This window comes from Arctopsyche grandis, unplaced genomic scaffold (assembly GCF_051622035.1).
Source record: "Arctopsyche grandis isolate Sample6627 unplaced genomic scaffold, ASM5162203v2 HiC_scaffold_549, whole genome shotgun sequence".
In the NCBI taxonomy this organism is placed as follows: domain Eukaryota; kingdom Metazoa; phylum Arthropoda; class Insecta; order Trichoptera; family Hydropsychidae; genus Arctopsyche; species Arctopsyche grandis.
Window position 1 is genome coordinate 1,246 of NW_027518563.1, and position 16,455 is coordinate 17,700.

Genomic DNA, 16,455 nt, shown 5'->3' on the forward strand with positions numbered 1-16,455 from the left:
CTTTTATAATTTGGTAAACTTTGATAGATAGTCTTTCGTCCATCTCGTCTTTAATGTTGATATGTTTATATTCTTTTCAATCTCATATCGTATAGAAGTAATAGTGTAATTCTTTTTTGAAACTTTTCAATAGATATACATATGTAATATCCGTTTATAAAATTAATTTTCCAAATAGTATATGCATATTCTAATTTTATGTCTAGTATATGTAAATTTTATAATTTTTGGCCAAAGGCTACCATTGAAACATTTGAAAGCCCTTTTTTAATAATAAATTTTCAATTGTTTCAGATTTCAACTGTTTCAAATTTACTACAATGGCGAAAATCAACAACGTGACATTCCTCAAAATGAAATTCTTCGAATTGAAAAGGTGTCGCCAAAAATCGTACTAAGCCCAACGAAAATGACAGCAAACGACAGCATGACTGCAGTCACCGAGACCATGGATGAACTATACCCAAACGGGGACTGGTACTGGTTCTGGAACCACAGCTTCAGCAACTTCACCAACATCAGCAACATCAACATCAACGATACAGACTGTAAAATCAGCATGGACGAGGTGTACTTCCAAGCGGCCGTGACTTTCATGTACTTCGCCATATTCTGCGTGGCACTCCTCGGCAATGGAGCAGTCTGCTTCATAGTGATAGCGAATCCTCGGATGCGAACCGTCACCAACTACTTCATAGCCAACTTGGCTCTCGGTGATATCCTCATGTCGTTGTTCTGTGTGCCATTCTCGTTTGTTTCCTCGCTCATCTTGTACTATTGGCCGTTTGGAAGTGTTTTGTGTCGACTCGTCAACTACTCCCAGGTGGTTTCCGTGCTCGTGTCGGCTTATACTCTGGTTGCACTGGCTGCTGATCGCTACAGGGCCATCACGGCGCCTTTGAGACCCAGATTATCAAAGCCCAAAGCTAAAGCCGCAATTGCAGCCGTATGGGTTGGAGCTTTGGCTACTGCCGTTCCGACACCGATTTTTTCGTCTTTGCTATTTCCAACGGAAGCACACGTGACTTGTAATAAGTAAGTTGCTTTTTTTGTATTTTTTAGTTGATTTCTTGTATGCATTTCCGGGAAGATTACTGTGAAAAATACGGGAAAAAACTCTTAATAATAATATTCGTAATTACGATTTTACTGACGCGAAAATAAAGCTATCCCGCCTTCTACGCATCACGCTGCGAGTGTGACAATAATCGCGCCACGCCTACCTCGCACTCGAATGTACTGATCATTCAGGGCTGTACCACAAACACACAGCGGATGGCCCACGTCAGCAAATATATCTATACCCATATATAAAATTGAATGTCTGTGAAACGGGAACGGAAATTGCACGCGTTATTGTGGCATTGCAACGCAAGCCGGGTTCAGCTATTATATAATATTTTATCGTTCAAACATCAATGAGAATGTTCATATATTGTATAGGTATACTAGTATTTTTACCCGGCGTCGCTCGGTATTTGTAATATAAACAGCTTAAACATGGCAAAACAATCAAATAGTAAACATTCATTTGTTTTTTTATTAAATTTATTTGAATAATTGTTATAAAAAGTTAGCTTGTCTCGGCTTTTAAACTTTGCAGCCAAAAAAAATAATTTTACAATGTGAGTAGCAAAGAAGGCTCCTCTCAATTTTATGATATTTTTATAAACTTCATTAGAAACATACACTTAAGTTTGTAAAAACAACTAAGAGTGATTTTCTTTTGAAATTATAATTAATTATGTGTGTTTCGAACAAATGAAGATACACTTTCATACTTAAATGTTTATGTTACTTCCAAGTCAAAACTTACATAATACTTATGAAATAGCCAGAACTTTCACTTAGCGTACACATTCATGTGTACATATGTTTCGGTAATTTTGCGTAGTCAGCAAATGTGAATAAAGTTTCGACAAGCAAACATTAATTTCCAAGTTTGAATTTGAGAAAATATTTTATTTGGTCATTTAGATATTATTTACTAAAAATTAAACATATGCATATTATACTATATTATTATATATGCACATTGCTCTATAAATATTTAAGATCTCAAATACACACATACGTATTAGTATGTATATATATTTATTTATATATATATATATATATATATATATATATATATATATATATATATATATATATATACATATATACACGTACATATTTATATATTTCAGATGAAACTCCGAGTGCCGGAAATTGTAGTTTACTTTGTACAGAGTCCTATATACATATTGTATATTAAATATATATACATAATGATTGAAACGATTTCGATGATATTAAAGCTCACCGTATGAATTCATGTCTAGTAATAGTATGTATATGTGTTTTGTTACCATCACATTTAAATATAAATCAGTCCAATTTCAAAGTTAATATTTGTCCTCAGTATAGCTTGAATATTCATAATTCAGAATTCGTGTAATCAAAATCGACCACCTTTTTTTGTGTTTAACTTGTTCCTTTTATATTTACGCAAAAACGTGTAAAACTTCTGCCGCTGCGAATTAATATACCGGTGGCACGTTTTTTTGCCTTTTACGACATTTAAAAAATAAAATATAGCAGAGAGAAAAAATAATGATCGAAAGAGCTTTATAAAAAATTGTATGTAGATATAGGTAACTTTTATTAAGATATTTTTATTAAACGAAAAACTCATTGCTTAAGTTATATTAACGTAAAGCTACGCTCGATGTTATTAAGAGTTGCAAGTTGACTGATTAAATTAAGTTTTACCTTCGCTAAATTTATTATATGAAATTTTCAACTTTTGACACATTTACATATACATTGTCAGACAAATCACACTCTAAGTCTGCTGGGATGAAAATTCGCTTTGTTATTATATGTACATGCATACATATAATATATACCTATATAAAAGTCAGCATTCGACTTTTTCGATTGATGTAAACTATTAATCATACGTTTGAAACTTTTATAAATTATCTATAATATTAATGGAGGGGATTTATTATAGAAGAAATCTTCACAATCTAAAGTATCGTTTGAGAACAGTCGAACATTATGATTTTCTTTCAATTATAATGTGAAATTATTAAATTTCAATTTAATCATACTGTATGGTAATAATACATACCTACATATTAATAATATATGATAATATCGTATCCAATGTATTGAATAGAAAGGCTTGACAGGAAGACCCCAATGCGCCTTCCTGGTCAATTAATTATGAACAATGCAACATTATATTATTACATAATTCACTGTATTTCCAGAAGCTGAAGAACACGAAATAACAATTAATTAATTACAGAATAAATCCATTGAGAAATCTATGGATTATGATTTTGTACATAATTTTTACAAATTATTCACAAAATAAATACAGAATATTTGTTACAACAGGAAAGATAATCAACAATGATCAGATAAAATTGGCAAACTCTGAGAAGAAACGATCGATTTGGAGTCACAAATACCCCCAAATCTAACCAGCAGTATGGCGGATCGAACCCACTGATCACTTGGTGCTAAACATACACGCTACCATTAAGCCATACTGCTGGCTTATAAACATACATAAATTAACCAGCAGAATAGATTGGTGTTAAACGTATAATGTTTTCAATTGTGTGGTCACCGTTTCAATCCCTGGCTTTGTGTTGCTGGCCAGACCTTGGATATGTGAATCAAAGATCGATCGTTCCTCATTAAAGTTTGCCAATTTATCTGATTTTCATTGAAAATGTTCCAACATATTGGCAATCCTGTCCTATATGTCTTGCAAATCTGTCAATTTCCTGTTTAAAATGAATATTGGAATCTATAATCGGGTATTTTATATTTCATTTGAAGTACTTTTCAGCTTTCAAATCTGTCTAAGTAGTCGTCCAGTTCAAATCAAAAGTCAAAAGTACGTATTTTCATTTGGGATTTTTTCCCACTGTTAATACTATTTTATATTGAGTATTTTATATTGAAAGATATTTATTGGGATAGTGTTCTGGCCACACTATTTTTTATTTTCGTTTAAAACGGTTAACTGGAATTGTGCTGAATTTTAAATCGGTAAAATTGCGAGCTAAAAGCTCGTGTTAGTATTTACTCGTATTTACACGAATCTGAATTGAATTAATAGGGATAATATATTAAATTGTCTTTATATGAGAACTAAATAAAATTATATTTCGACTATTCTTGTGGATTAATAACAAAAATTCGTTTATTTTATCCAGGTTAGCCAGTTATCAATATAATTTCTGTTATTAATCCACAACAATAGTCGAAATATGATTTTTCTAAGTGGAATTTTATTTGATTCTCATATAAAGACAATTTAATATATTATCTAGCTAACCACTAGTCCATGCCAATTAAATTTCCTTTCCCCCATTTGACGAATACAATACTCTATACTGGTATATATTATAGATATATTTTATTTCGTTACATTTCCATACAATACATATTTAAATTCAAAAACACTATAGCTGAATGTAACATATGGAAACTCATACTTTTATTGTTCATGTGAAATCGTGTGTAAAATATATACATATATGTATGTATATTCATACAATCAAAAATTTAAAATTGTTCTAAGTGTGTAGTAAAGGGCATACGTTATTTTAGAAAGGCACTTACGCAAACAAGGGTATTCGTACTTATACAAAGCTTATTACATTATGTAGGTATACATATGTATATTTCCTTTTCAACTCACAAACTCCAAGTAAAAGTACTGTCAATTGTGGTGAGTTTCAACGTAAAACGTTCACCAAGAACCTTGTCGACTTGTTCATCCCACAAGATAAAGCAGCTTTCAACTATGGTATTATCCCAAGTCGGGGAAATTAACGTGAATCCTTTAACAATACCTTAATTACATGCTGTCCACGATAAAACTATTATACGTGTTCACAATATCATACGATATGTACGTAATTAATTACTATCATCAAATTTACGATTCTTTTCGGAATTCACATATCTACATATATGACGCGTATGATAATACATATCTGATCGTTTTACGCACATATAAATGGGTACACTTTTATACATACACACATATGTAAGTATGTAGCTTTAAATAATGCCTTTTTGCAGATGCTGGCAAATTCAGTATTGGAAAAGGCGTAGGAAAAATAGGAATCTCTCGTAAATTATTCAATGCGGTGCTTCGGGGCGTATTTGGAGGATTAAAATAGAAAAATGGGGGGTTCAACTTCAGCTTAGGGTCGTCCTTTAAATCATCTTCAATTTGCAGACGATACGGTTTTAAGGCTACGATTATATATATATATATATATATATATATATATATATATATATATATATATATATATATATATATATATATATATATATATATATATATATATATTTATATGGTAATGAGGATGAAATTACTGAACTACTTCGTAGAATAGAGATATAGAGTAATCACCTGGTTTTATAGATAAACAAAAATCCTATTCATTGACAGATTTGAGACTCCTATTAAGTCCAACGGTTTTAAAGACTTTGAGGAAGTCGATGACTTTATCTACCTAGGGAAAGATGATGCCATCGGAAATTCGCAGAAGAGTAGGAATGGCGAAAACGGCGATGGTCAGTCTGATAAAAAATATGGAAGAACCGCTCTATTATGAGAAGGACTAAAATCTCTGATGTTCCTCTTGCACTGTATGGAATAGAGACATGAACCATGAAAAAGAGAAAAGGAGACATTCGACATGTGGTGTTGGAGACGGATGCTTCGTATTCCATGGACCGCAAGACGCACGAACATTGTCCTCAAAAAGCTTGCAGTATCAAAGAGACTCCACCACATGTAGGAAAGTGTTTTTTTCCTCTTTTCGCTATATGGCCAGGATTAATTTGGCGTCTGGAGAGGCTGGCAGTCACCGGAACGTTGGAGGGAAGGCGAATGAGAGGTCAGTCTCCCAAGAGATGATCAGACCAACTCAAAAAACTAAAGGGATCGTCCCTTAATGATGCCTTCAAGTTGGCACTGTACCATAAGGAGTGGAGGCAGATCGTCCATCAAATTCCAGACGATCCATGACCACAACGCTCAGAATTGGGCAAATAAAAAAAAAGAAAAATAGCCGCCGGTCAAAAACTATTGTCATTCTTCGACTAAGCCAAACAAACTAGCCAATTCAACATTTTCTTCTAAATTCAAAACTATTCAATTAACATAACATTGAAATCAATATATTGTATAACACTGGTTGTCTTTTTCGTACTACCGGTAATAATCAGTAGTACCGGCAGTCTCCATCTGGCATTTGAAAGTTTAAGTTTGGACAATTGTGGCATTACAAGAGTCCCTAATACGCCACAATAGTAGAAAAATACAGAGAGATGAGAAAAATAAAAATATATACATACATATATACACAGGCAAATACATTTACACATAATCATAAAAAAAACAATAGCAAATAAAGTAAAAATATCATATAATAAAATACAATGTCTTGCACCTACATATAGCCAGCACCAATATATAATAAAAGATATACAAATACAAAGAAAGATCAAAATTCCACTCCAGGCAAATAGGTTTAAATAATCTCCAATAGCAGACAAATAGGTTTAAATAATCTCCGATAACCTACGCTCACTGAGGTAGAAGATATCGCATTCGGGCTCAGCAGCAACGATTTTATTGAGAAGTCGGTTAAAACTGTAAGAGCAGGAGGTACAACTATCAAATGATGATGTCTATCATGCACGTAATCATTAGAGACATAAAGTCCCAACTGTACCAACAAAGATAGGCATGACGTTTTACTAAGTAGAAGCTGGAGAACAAAACGAATTAATGAAAAGTTTCTCCGAAGTTCAAGGGAATTATACCCAAGCAAATGAATGACATAATATGAAATTTATTTTTATGAGGAAGTAGATGTATTTTGAATCCAAATTCTAGTCAAAAAGCTTTTAGTATTATTTTTAATATTTCATCCAATTAATGAAATTCATAAGCTATGCTACAAATTCATAATCAAATTTTCGAATAAAGGCGATATTTTGAACTCACGGAAGCAAAATTAGGCCGAATAACAAATTAAAATTAATATTGTATGGCAGTGTTTTTCAAGAGTCATTTTCCTTTACATGTGTGTATTCAAAATTTATCAAAAATAAAATTCACACACGCATTTTTTTAATTAAAATTATCCAATCATCAAGATACTAAAAAATATACTTAAAAAAATCGAGAAAATTAATGTCGTATTGAAATATTTTGTGATGAACATTTTTCAACAACTTTCTGTAGCTGTAATCATTGCGTTTTTAAAGGCCATTAAATATATCATCGTACGGAAAGATAAATGATATTTACTATGTAGATATTGATTATTTGTTAACATATCGTGTGAATGTTTAAATTTACGAGTCTAAATGTCGTACGTTATACATTATTCGAATCAACACCATCCTGAAATCTACATTACGAATTCAATCGGCTCCTAGAACGAGTGTGCATAATTTTATAACTCACTCCACACGTTGAGATAATTCGGTTAACTTGAATTATCAACTCTCAACGAACAGCCAGAAGTCGTGAATTCTTAATAGAATAATAAGCCGAGGCGGCTTGTATGAATATTAATTAGATTTTCATCCATTACCGCCGACTTACCCCCTAGAGTGTAATTCTATATCGCCGTTTATTTATTACTTATCTTCTGCAACAAAAAAATGCGAGATTAATATTTGCAAACAATGTGTGTGGAAGTTAATCGAATTTGGAGGCGTGAATTTCGAAGCTCAAAGGTCTCTTCCGATGTGACACTTCAATCGAGTTGTAATTAACGCGGGACAAAAGAAAACATTTTCCATCACAGACGTTGTCGAATTTAACTGGAAACTGGCCTCGGAGATCTCTCTCCCCCCACCCTCACCCCCCACCCACTTCTCTCCCTGCCGATTCACAAATCGATCGTTTAATCGCACTTTGGCAACGACGACTACGTGAGCTTTTAATCGCATGTTAATCTATCGATTAAAACCGGTGGCGTATTTCGCGTATTTTATGCGGTTCACGTTCTGCCATTTTCCGGCGAGTGAGGGTGAGAATAGGCAGTACATCAATCAAATAACCTTTTGGGAATCTGTGAGGTTAAATTTATCCTTTTTCACCGTGTGATATACTCGCTGATTATCTCGGAGAATTGAAACATATGTATATTGATAATTCGATTAAATATGTATACTCAGGTGAAGTGTTTCATAATCAATAGAATCAATCGAACATCACTTACAAAAGTTCATATTAGTTCGACTAGTTTTAAATTTTATATTGTTTCATTCATTTTCAAATGCCAGATAGAGATTCCACTACCGGTTTTTTTTTTTTTACCTGATTGAAATTAAAGCACCTACAAAGTATATCATACGTAAAAATATCGTACTTATACCTGAAACTAAACTTTCTGAATACATATTGATTTACAAATTTATTTTTATTTTTATTTTATTTTATTTTACATATATACCAGGAAGGCCTTACAGGTAAATCCCAATGCGCCTTCCTGGCCAATTACAAATACAAATGCAGCATTTTTTTATTATAAGTCGTTGAATTGCGAGACACTGAAAAAACTCGCAAATTAACGAGACATCTATGAATTGTACATAAATTTTTATTGTACATCCATCAAATTTCAAATAGTGGTGACATAGTAGGTAGGAAGGATTTTTAGCCAATTTTTTTTTTCCGGGAACCGTTTCAACAATGAAATCAGAGAAAATTGGCAAACTCTGATAGGAAACGATCAACCTGGAGTCACAAATCCAGGTCTGACCAACAGCATACTCTGAAAAATTCATTTTCATTCAGGGATAGAACCCGGCACCTTCTTGACGGTAAGCAGAAGCTTAACGTCCGAGCTATGCTGCTGGCTTAGCTCGGACTATGCTGCTATGATTGTAAATCAATCCTTTTGCCTTTTGATATTTTCAGAAATGCATTTTTTCACTTGAAAATTATTTAAATATATTTAATGAATATTTAAAAGCTGAAACCATCTTTCACTCTTATAAATTCTTCAAAGCAAGGAGCATGCACTAATTTATTGTTTTGACACTCGCTGATAGGTAATTAGCGTGCTGTAGAAGGGCTCAACACACTACAAAAAAAAAAAATATATATATATATATATATATATATATATATATATATATATATATATATATATATATATATATATATATATATATATATATATATAATATATATATATATATATATATATATATATATATATATATATATATATATATATATATATATATATATATATATATATATATATATATATATATATATATACATTTACAGTTAATAATTTATTGGTAAATAATTAAATTATGTTGCCAAGATTGCTTAAATAAATCAATAGCAGTGGATATCGGTACTACCGGTAGCGGGAATTTTTTTTCGGTAGTACCCGACAATTGACAAGTGACAATTGTCTGTGTTTTTGGAATCCCTAGCAGTACATACATACATATATGTATGTAGAAACATTGTTTGATTCAAACATGAATCACTGCGTTATAAGTTGCTTTTTAGTACAAGTTTTATTTTAATTAATATAATTTATTTTCAACCATTAATTGATTCTGACTGTGATAACAGAGTAATTAAATATATATACATACTTATATACAGGCTTTAATTTTCGTTTAATGAATCACCTGGGTAATGGCAAAGAATTTAATCTGGTTATTTAACCCCCTTAATGAGATTTCACAAATTCAAGACTAAATATTTTAGTTAAATGTAATTTTAAATCTAATCAGTTAAATATATTGAATCGAAATTCTTGGCTACATTTTCGAGATAAAATTGAAAAATAAAAATACAAACATACCAAGTTGCTCTTTTACCTAATAGTGTAGGATTAGGATGGTTCACACTTAGCTGGTTTTATTTAAGTTTTCTGATTAATACAAGTCTCTTAATGAAATTCTTTGTCTAATTTTCTTTTGCTAAAGTAGAAGAAGCATTTAAAAGTTTTAAATACATCTCAGCACTCAACGGATGCATTATTTAAGAAAATATTCGCAGTTGAAAATCTCAACGAAAAATCTTACAAATCGTTTCGAAAATATGTGATCCAATGCATATGTATTTTTTTTTTCAATAAACTTCCCTTGTAAAACGACGATATTTGTGAAATGAAACCGAATATTACGCTAGAATAAATTTCGTATATAGAACCAGCGGAAAATTTCAATACCCGATCATTTCAATAGATTCCGTACACCCAAATAACATGAATATACAGCTCGTAGGTATTAAAACCACCAGAAATTTCGTTGTTCACGAGATATTTTACAACATTTAACCAACGAAAAGTTTTACTTGCCCACTATGCGAGACAAAAATCTACGTGAGAGCTGAAGGTAACACGTATTCAGAATTAATGGACCATCTGCTAGTGATAGCTGTAACAATCGCTACAATTCAACTACATAAATGAAATCCCATATATGTTGACATACGGTTTATACATATAATATAAATACGGTTTTTTTGTCATACAACTACATATGTAGTATGGAAAAAAATACAATAACGACTCGTCGAAATGGATGTGACATTGATATTACGAAAATATGTAACTAAGTGAATTCTGTTTTTTTTTTCTCAACAGGAGTATATGTCGCGAAACATGGCCTACGTTTGAACAAGAGCATTATTATTCAATGGCTCTCATGACCCTTCAATTCGCCGTTCCATTGTCAGTTCTGGTCTTCACTTACGCAAGAATAGCCATGGCTGTATGGGGCGGTAGGCCGCCAGGAGAAGCCGAAAACTCCAGGGATAAGAGAATGGCTAAATCGAAAAGAAAGGTAAACGAGAAAATTGATTGCGAACAACCACTTGAGCTAGGCACTAAGATTCTCAAATTGCTTTTAATTGAAAAAGGCTCTCTTTCGAAGCTTAATTCAATTTCAGTCAAACGTTGTCGAGATCTATCATCACGGAAATGCGCATTTATACGTTGCTATTTTTGGAAAAGAGAAAATAAAACATTTCGTGCTTCAATAAGACGTATTCATGTGCTGTATATAATAATAAAGTTTTATATTGAATTATTAAAACCTAATCTTCAAGTTTTCGTCTCCGGATTCGTGAAGGGTATGTTATTTATAGGGTAACCAAATTATTGTAAATTTCGTTACCATTTATCAGCATTTTCGACTGGTGTAATATTTTAAGCTCTAGAGATTGTCAGATAAGCAATTTACGAAAATGTTAAAGGCAATGGCATAAATTCTAAACCGGATATATGTAGTATGCTCAGTGCTGTGACCTTTTACCAGCTTGAAATTATTTCTGAAAAAAGTTTAGAAAATATGCCACATTTATCAACAACTTTTCGTGAACAATGGGACTTTTTTTTCTTATACTTCTTCAACGCAAAACAGGGTGCTGAATTTCCGCCGAAAAAAATGTATTCCGTAAAAAAAGTTTTTACAAATGTGTGGCGCGATAATAGAAGGAAATTTGTACGCTAAAAAGCTCGAATATTTTCTTATCACTCCCACATCATGCTGGTATGGAAAATCACTTACAGAATATGTTTCCTTTTTAGCATGCATTAAATATAAACCTGCATATTAATAAAATTATTTAATAAAATAACAATGACCTGCTTGAAAATTAAATTAATTCTACTTTTAGATGGTGAAAATGATGATCGTCGTAGTGGTAGTCTTCATTATTTGCTGGTTGCCGTACAATGCTCTGTTGGTAAGTTAAATATCGACTATTACTACAACAAGTTGTGGAGTTTTGTTTGTTTTTCTATCAGCAAAATGAAAAAGACAATCTATTCCATTGCTGAAGAGTAGATTAAGGTAAATATTGACTCAAATACTCACCAATAGTGGTCACCCTAAGAACTCGCTTATACAATCTCTCACACATATGTACATACATATGTAGATCTCTCCAGGGAGAAAACTTGCAACGGTTTAATTTTCCTCCCACCGAAAGGAACCCTTCATCCATATAAGTTGGTACAAATAATTCGACATAATCATACATTTGAAAATATATGCTATATACACGTTGCTATATTTCATAGAATATTTTTTTGTATAATGTATTTATTAATACTGTAGTACTTTTATTTTCTTGTCTTTATTTAGTTACTGTACAATGATTCCTGGGACGATTGGTGGCCCCTTCAATACTTGTGGTTCATCACTCATTGGTTGGCAATGTCTCATTCTTGCTACAATCCAATTATATATTGGTATATGAATGCTCGCTTCAGAGCTGGATTTTTACAGGTAAAAAAATAATTAAATAAACAATGAATTTGTATGAACTTTAATATATATAACACAAGCTCAAAACTGTCTATTATTAAAGTTGGTAACACATTTTATTTATTATATAATACGAATTTGACACCTGCGAGATCTCATAAAATTAGATTTTTCGTTTTGTAACATTGTATATTTCGCATTTAAAAGTAAAGTTTGTTGATTGTTTTTGTTGCTAAAGTAAACTTTAGAAATGAAATTTTCGAATACAAAATATAATACAATATTAACTTTGTGATAACTTAACTAACGAACGTTCAATTTTAATTCTAAATTTGGTATTTTCTCAATGAATGAAAATACAGGGGTTTTTTATATAATATAATAAAAAAGTAAATTTTATTTGCATAAAACAAAAAAAAATAGAATAACTGTATCGGCATTTTATTGAGTTTCGATTGACGACTTGAAATAAGTATCCCAGCATATCAATTTGTCATAAATGGATTTCGTCTCGTTCTTCACACGATATTCGTATTTTCAAGCGTATTTTTCTTTTAGATTTTTTTCGTAAGGTGTATATTTACATACGCGAAATAATTTTCCAGGGATACAATAAATAGTATATTATATTGGTAATATAAAATTAGACGATGGAAAAATATGACACAATCCTCTTATCCAAAGTAGTAGTTTACTTTGACGAAATGTTTTATGGTCATTCATATTAATAAAATTGATCTTTTTTTTGTTGCCAAAATTTGCGTCACATATTATATTTCCGAAAAATGTGAGATTTATGACATTTGTTTTAGATTTTGGGAAAAATACCGTGTTGCAGGAGGTATGCAAAGGCAAGGCTTTCCTTGCCAGACGGAGTAAATCGATCAAGCCTCGCTGGAAATATTCCTATGACAGGTAATACATTTATCTTGCGTTTTTCACTTATTTTCGTTGAAATCAAAGGTTTTCCTCTCCTCCTCCTTCTGGCAAACAATGTATTAAAATGTCAACGATATTTTTCACGATATACATACATATACATACATATATATGTACATACACATTTATTTATTTAATTTAAAATAGCAAATTGCTAATGAATATATAACAAAAGTAAGAACTATAATTGTAACTACAAAATAACATAATATAATTAACAAAAAAAAACTATAATTAGTAACTATAACATAATAAAAATATAATGCCAAACATTGCATTTATTAACCTGTATAATTACATCATCTTCCACAAAGGTTTCCATTAACACCCTTCAAGAAAGCACCAATGTTATTAGCACTTCCAATGTTCTCAGGAAGGGCATTATAGATTTGAACACCTCTGTGAAAGACACCTCCTGCAGTTCTTGCTTTTTTTACTCTGCCTATAATTAATTTATTCCTATTTCTAGTTTTATAATTATGCAAATCTCTATTCCTAACTATGTAATTATTGAAATATTTGGGTAATAGATTCTTGTCTAGCTTATATACAAATTTTAAAGTGCTTAATTTAAGACTGTTTCTAATATCCAACCATTTCAATTCATTTAACATACTTCTACCATTCTTACGTTTCCTCACATTCAAAATTGCACGCATTGCTCTATTCTGCACTTTCTTCAGTTTCTCAATATACAATCCACTAAATAAATTGAGCACTGTGGCGCAATATACAGTATGAGGCCGTACAATACAATTATATATTAATATTTTACTTTTTTTACTTAATAAATTTCTTAACCTACAAAGTACACCAACTTTTTTTGCCATTTTTTTTAATAATATAATCTGCGTGCACCTTAAAACTTAATTTACAATCCAAATAAATGCCTAAATATTTAATAATATCTACCACTCTCCCAACCATAATCACATCACTCACAACGCTTTTATTATTCATCCACATCATCTTAGTCTTACTTAAGTTCACTTTCAGTTTATTCTCACATAACCAATCGCTTAAATACTGTAATTCCCTACATAAAATATCACTCATAACTTGCCCATCATCACCTACAATATAAACTAACGTATCATCCACAAACATATGAACTTTATATATATCAAATACTTTCACCAAATCATTAATATATAAAATAAACAACAGAGGTCCTAATTTAGATCCCTGTGGTACTCCAAATGGAAAAATCAAACTTTTAGAAACTCTTTCATTAATTTTTACATTCTGTCTTCTATTATTCAGATAACATTCAAACCAACTTTATACTTTCCCACCCAATCCTAACTTAATTAATTTCTCTATCAATCTTCTCCTATCTATGGTTTCGAACGCTCTCTTGAAGTCCAAGAATACAGCTGCAAGCACTTTATTAGAATCATCTATCACTCCCATCCAACTAAAAATGATCAATTGAATGGCGTTCTCTAAAACCTGATTTTTCCTCAGTCAAACAATCATTCATAACAACATTTTTTTTTAAATTGATTTATAACTGCTTGTTCTAATAACTTTTGAACAACAAGTAACATATTAATGGGTCTCATTTCATTGGCCTTAAAGGTACCCGGTACCTTTGGCACTGGCACAACCGTGGCCACTTTCCAAGCATCTGAAACAATACCTGTTTGTAATGATACATTAATTATTTTTAACAAACATGAACCTATATTAGCCCATGTTTGTTTTAATATTTCCACAGTTAAATCATCCATACTTCTTACTGATTTCATGCCATTCAAAATATCATACAACTCCTTATTATTTATCAGCTCAAATTTATTAAATATTTATCGCTGTAGATAAATTATCCAAACTATTATAATGATAATGAGACCCAACCTGTATTGAATCTATAATATATCTAATACTATATATAAAAAACTCATTTAACCTATCTACCATAGTTACTTTATCACTATACACAATTCCATCTATGTCTAATTATTTCATTCCTGGCTCAATTTTACTTGAAATCAATGTTTTTATTGTTTTCCACATCCTTGTCGGCTCATTCTTTAATTTATCAATATTTCTATCGTACCATTGCATCTTTTTTTTTGCCTTTCTTACATATTGTTTGTAGGAACTCTCATATGTAAATGCATACATACACACATGTATTTTATTATAATTTTATTCGCTCACAGAAAGTCAGCTCCATTTTCTTTGTAGTCATCTCGTTATTATTTTTCTACGTAATAATGCTTGGAACGTCAATTTTAAATTTCAATGTAATATCCTTTTATGCTTGTGAGAATGTGTATTACATATAAAATAAATTCTGCCATTGTCGTGTATAATTTTACTGAAATTATCATAAAATGTATTTTTCTTTATGTATTATTACACAATAACTTCTGTTATATACACTATCCTTAGATTCCAAGCTATAATAAAGGTAGGATGGAAGATTGGGTAACATGGCATTTTTTTCGTTACACTTTATGAAATGAAACACAGCATTTTTCCAAATAAATAAAGTTCCATGTGTGTGCTAACAATATCGGAAATTTTTCTGAAAACGTCATCAATTTTTTTTCGCGGTTTGTCGTTTACCTCATTTGGAATTCTCCACCCGAAAAATATATATTTACTGTGCTTTATCGCAGGTTTAAATGAAACGGGTATAATATGCTGAATGGTTGACTGTGGAAATATTTGCAAGGCAAAATGTGAGTAAAAAGTTTCCACTTTCAATATATTCCAATACAGTAAAAGGGCCTATTAACACTCCACCAAACGAAACTTGAAATAACTTTTATATATTATATTTAAGTGGTAATTCTGAAGTTCACGAATGAATCGCACCATAAAAATATCTCAGTATGATCGTTAAAGCTTATGTGAGTACTTCTATTGAAGCAAAAAAACTTTTTATGGAGAAAATTGTGCTTAACTTGTATAAAATTGTTTGAACCAATCTTTCATTCAAATATATGTACTTTCAACTTGTCAAATATAATATTTGTCCGCAATATTTAGCAATTAAAGCTTTAATTCAATATTTAATCATAAAATTTAAAATTGATTGATGCTAACTATTCCATTCGTCATAATTATTTTCTGAGGTGAAATGATTTAATTTCACTCAATGAGAAGCGAATTAAAGTGTTTGATTACTTTTCTCTGGTCGTAAGATTTCTATTCATTTTTTCAGAGACAAATATAATAAAGAAAAATACATACATATATACCTACTAG

The 16,455-nt window shown here is 31.0% G+C and overlaps 1 protein-coding gene across 1 annotated transcript; it reads left to right on the plus strand.

Annotated features, from left to right (window-relative positions):
* The first annotated feature begins 427 nt into the window (after positions 1–427).
* On the plus strand, positions 428–12,342 carry LOC143922153 (RYamide receptor-like). Its single transcript, XM_077445382.1, is given in 4 exon segments — positions 428–1,035; positions 10,668–10,866; positions 11,702–11,770; positions 12,172–12,342. Coding segments are annotated over 4 exon segments (1,047 nt in total).
* The last annotated feature ends 4,113 nt before the right edge of the window (positions 12,343–16,455 follow it).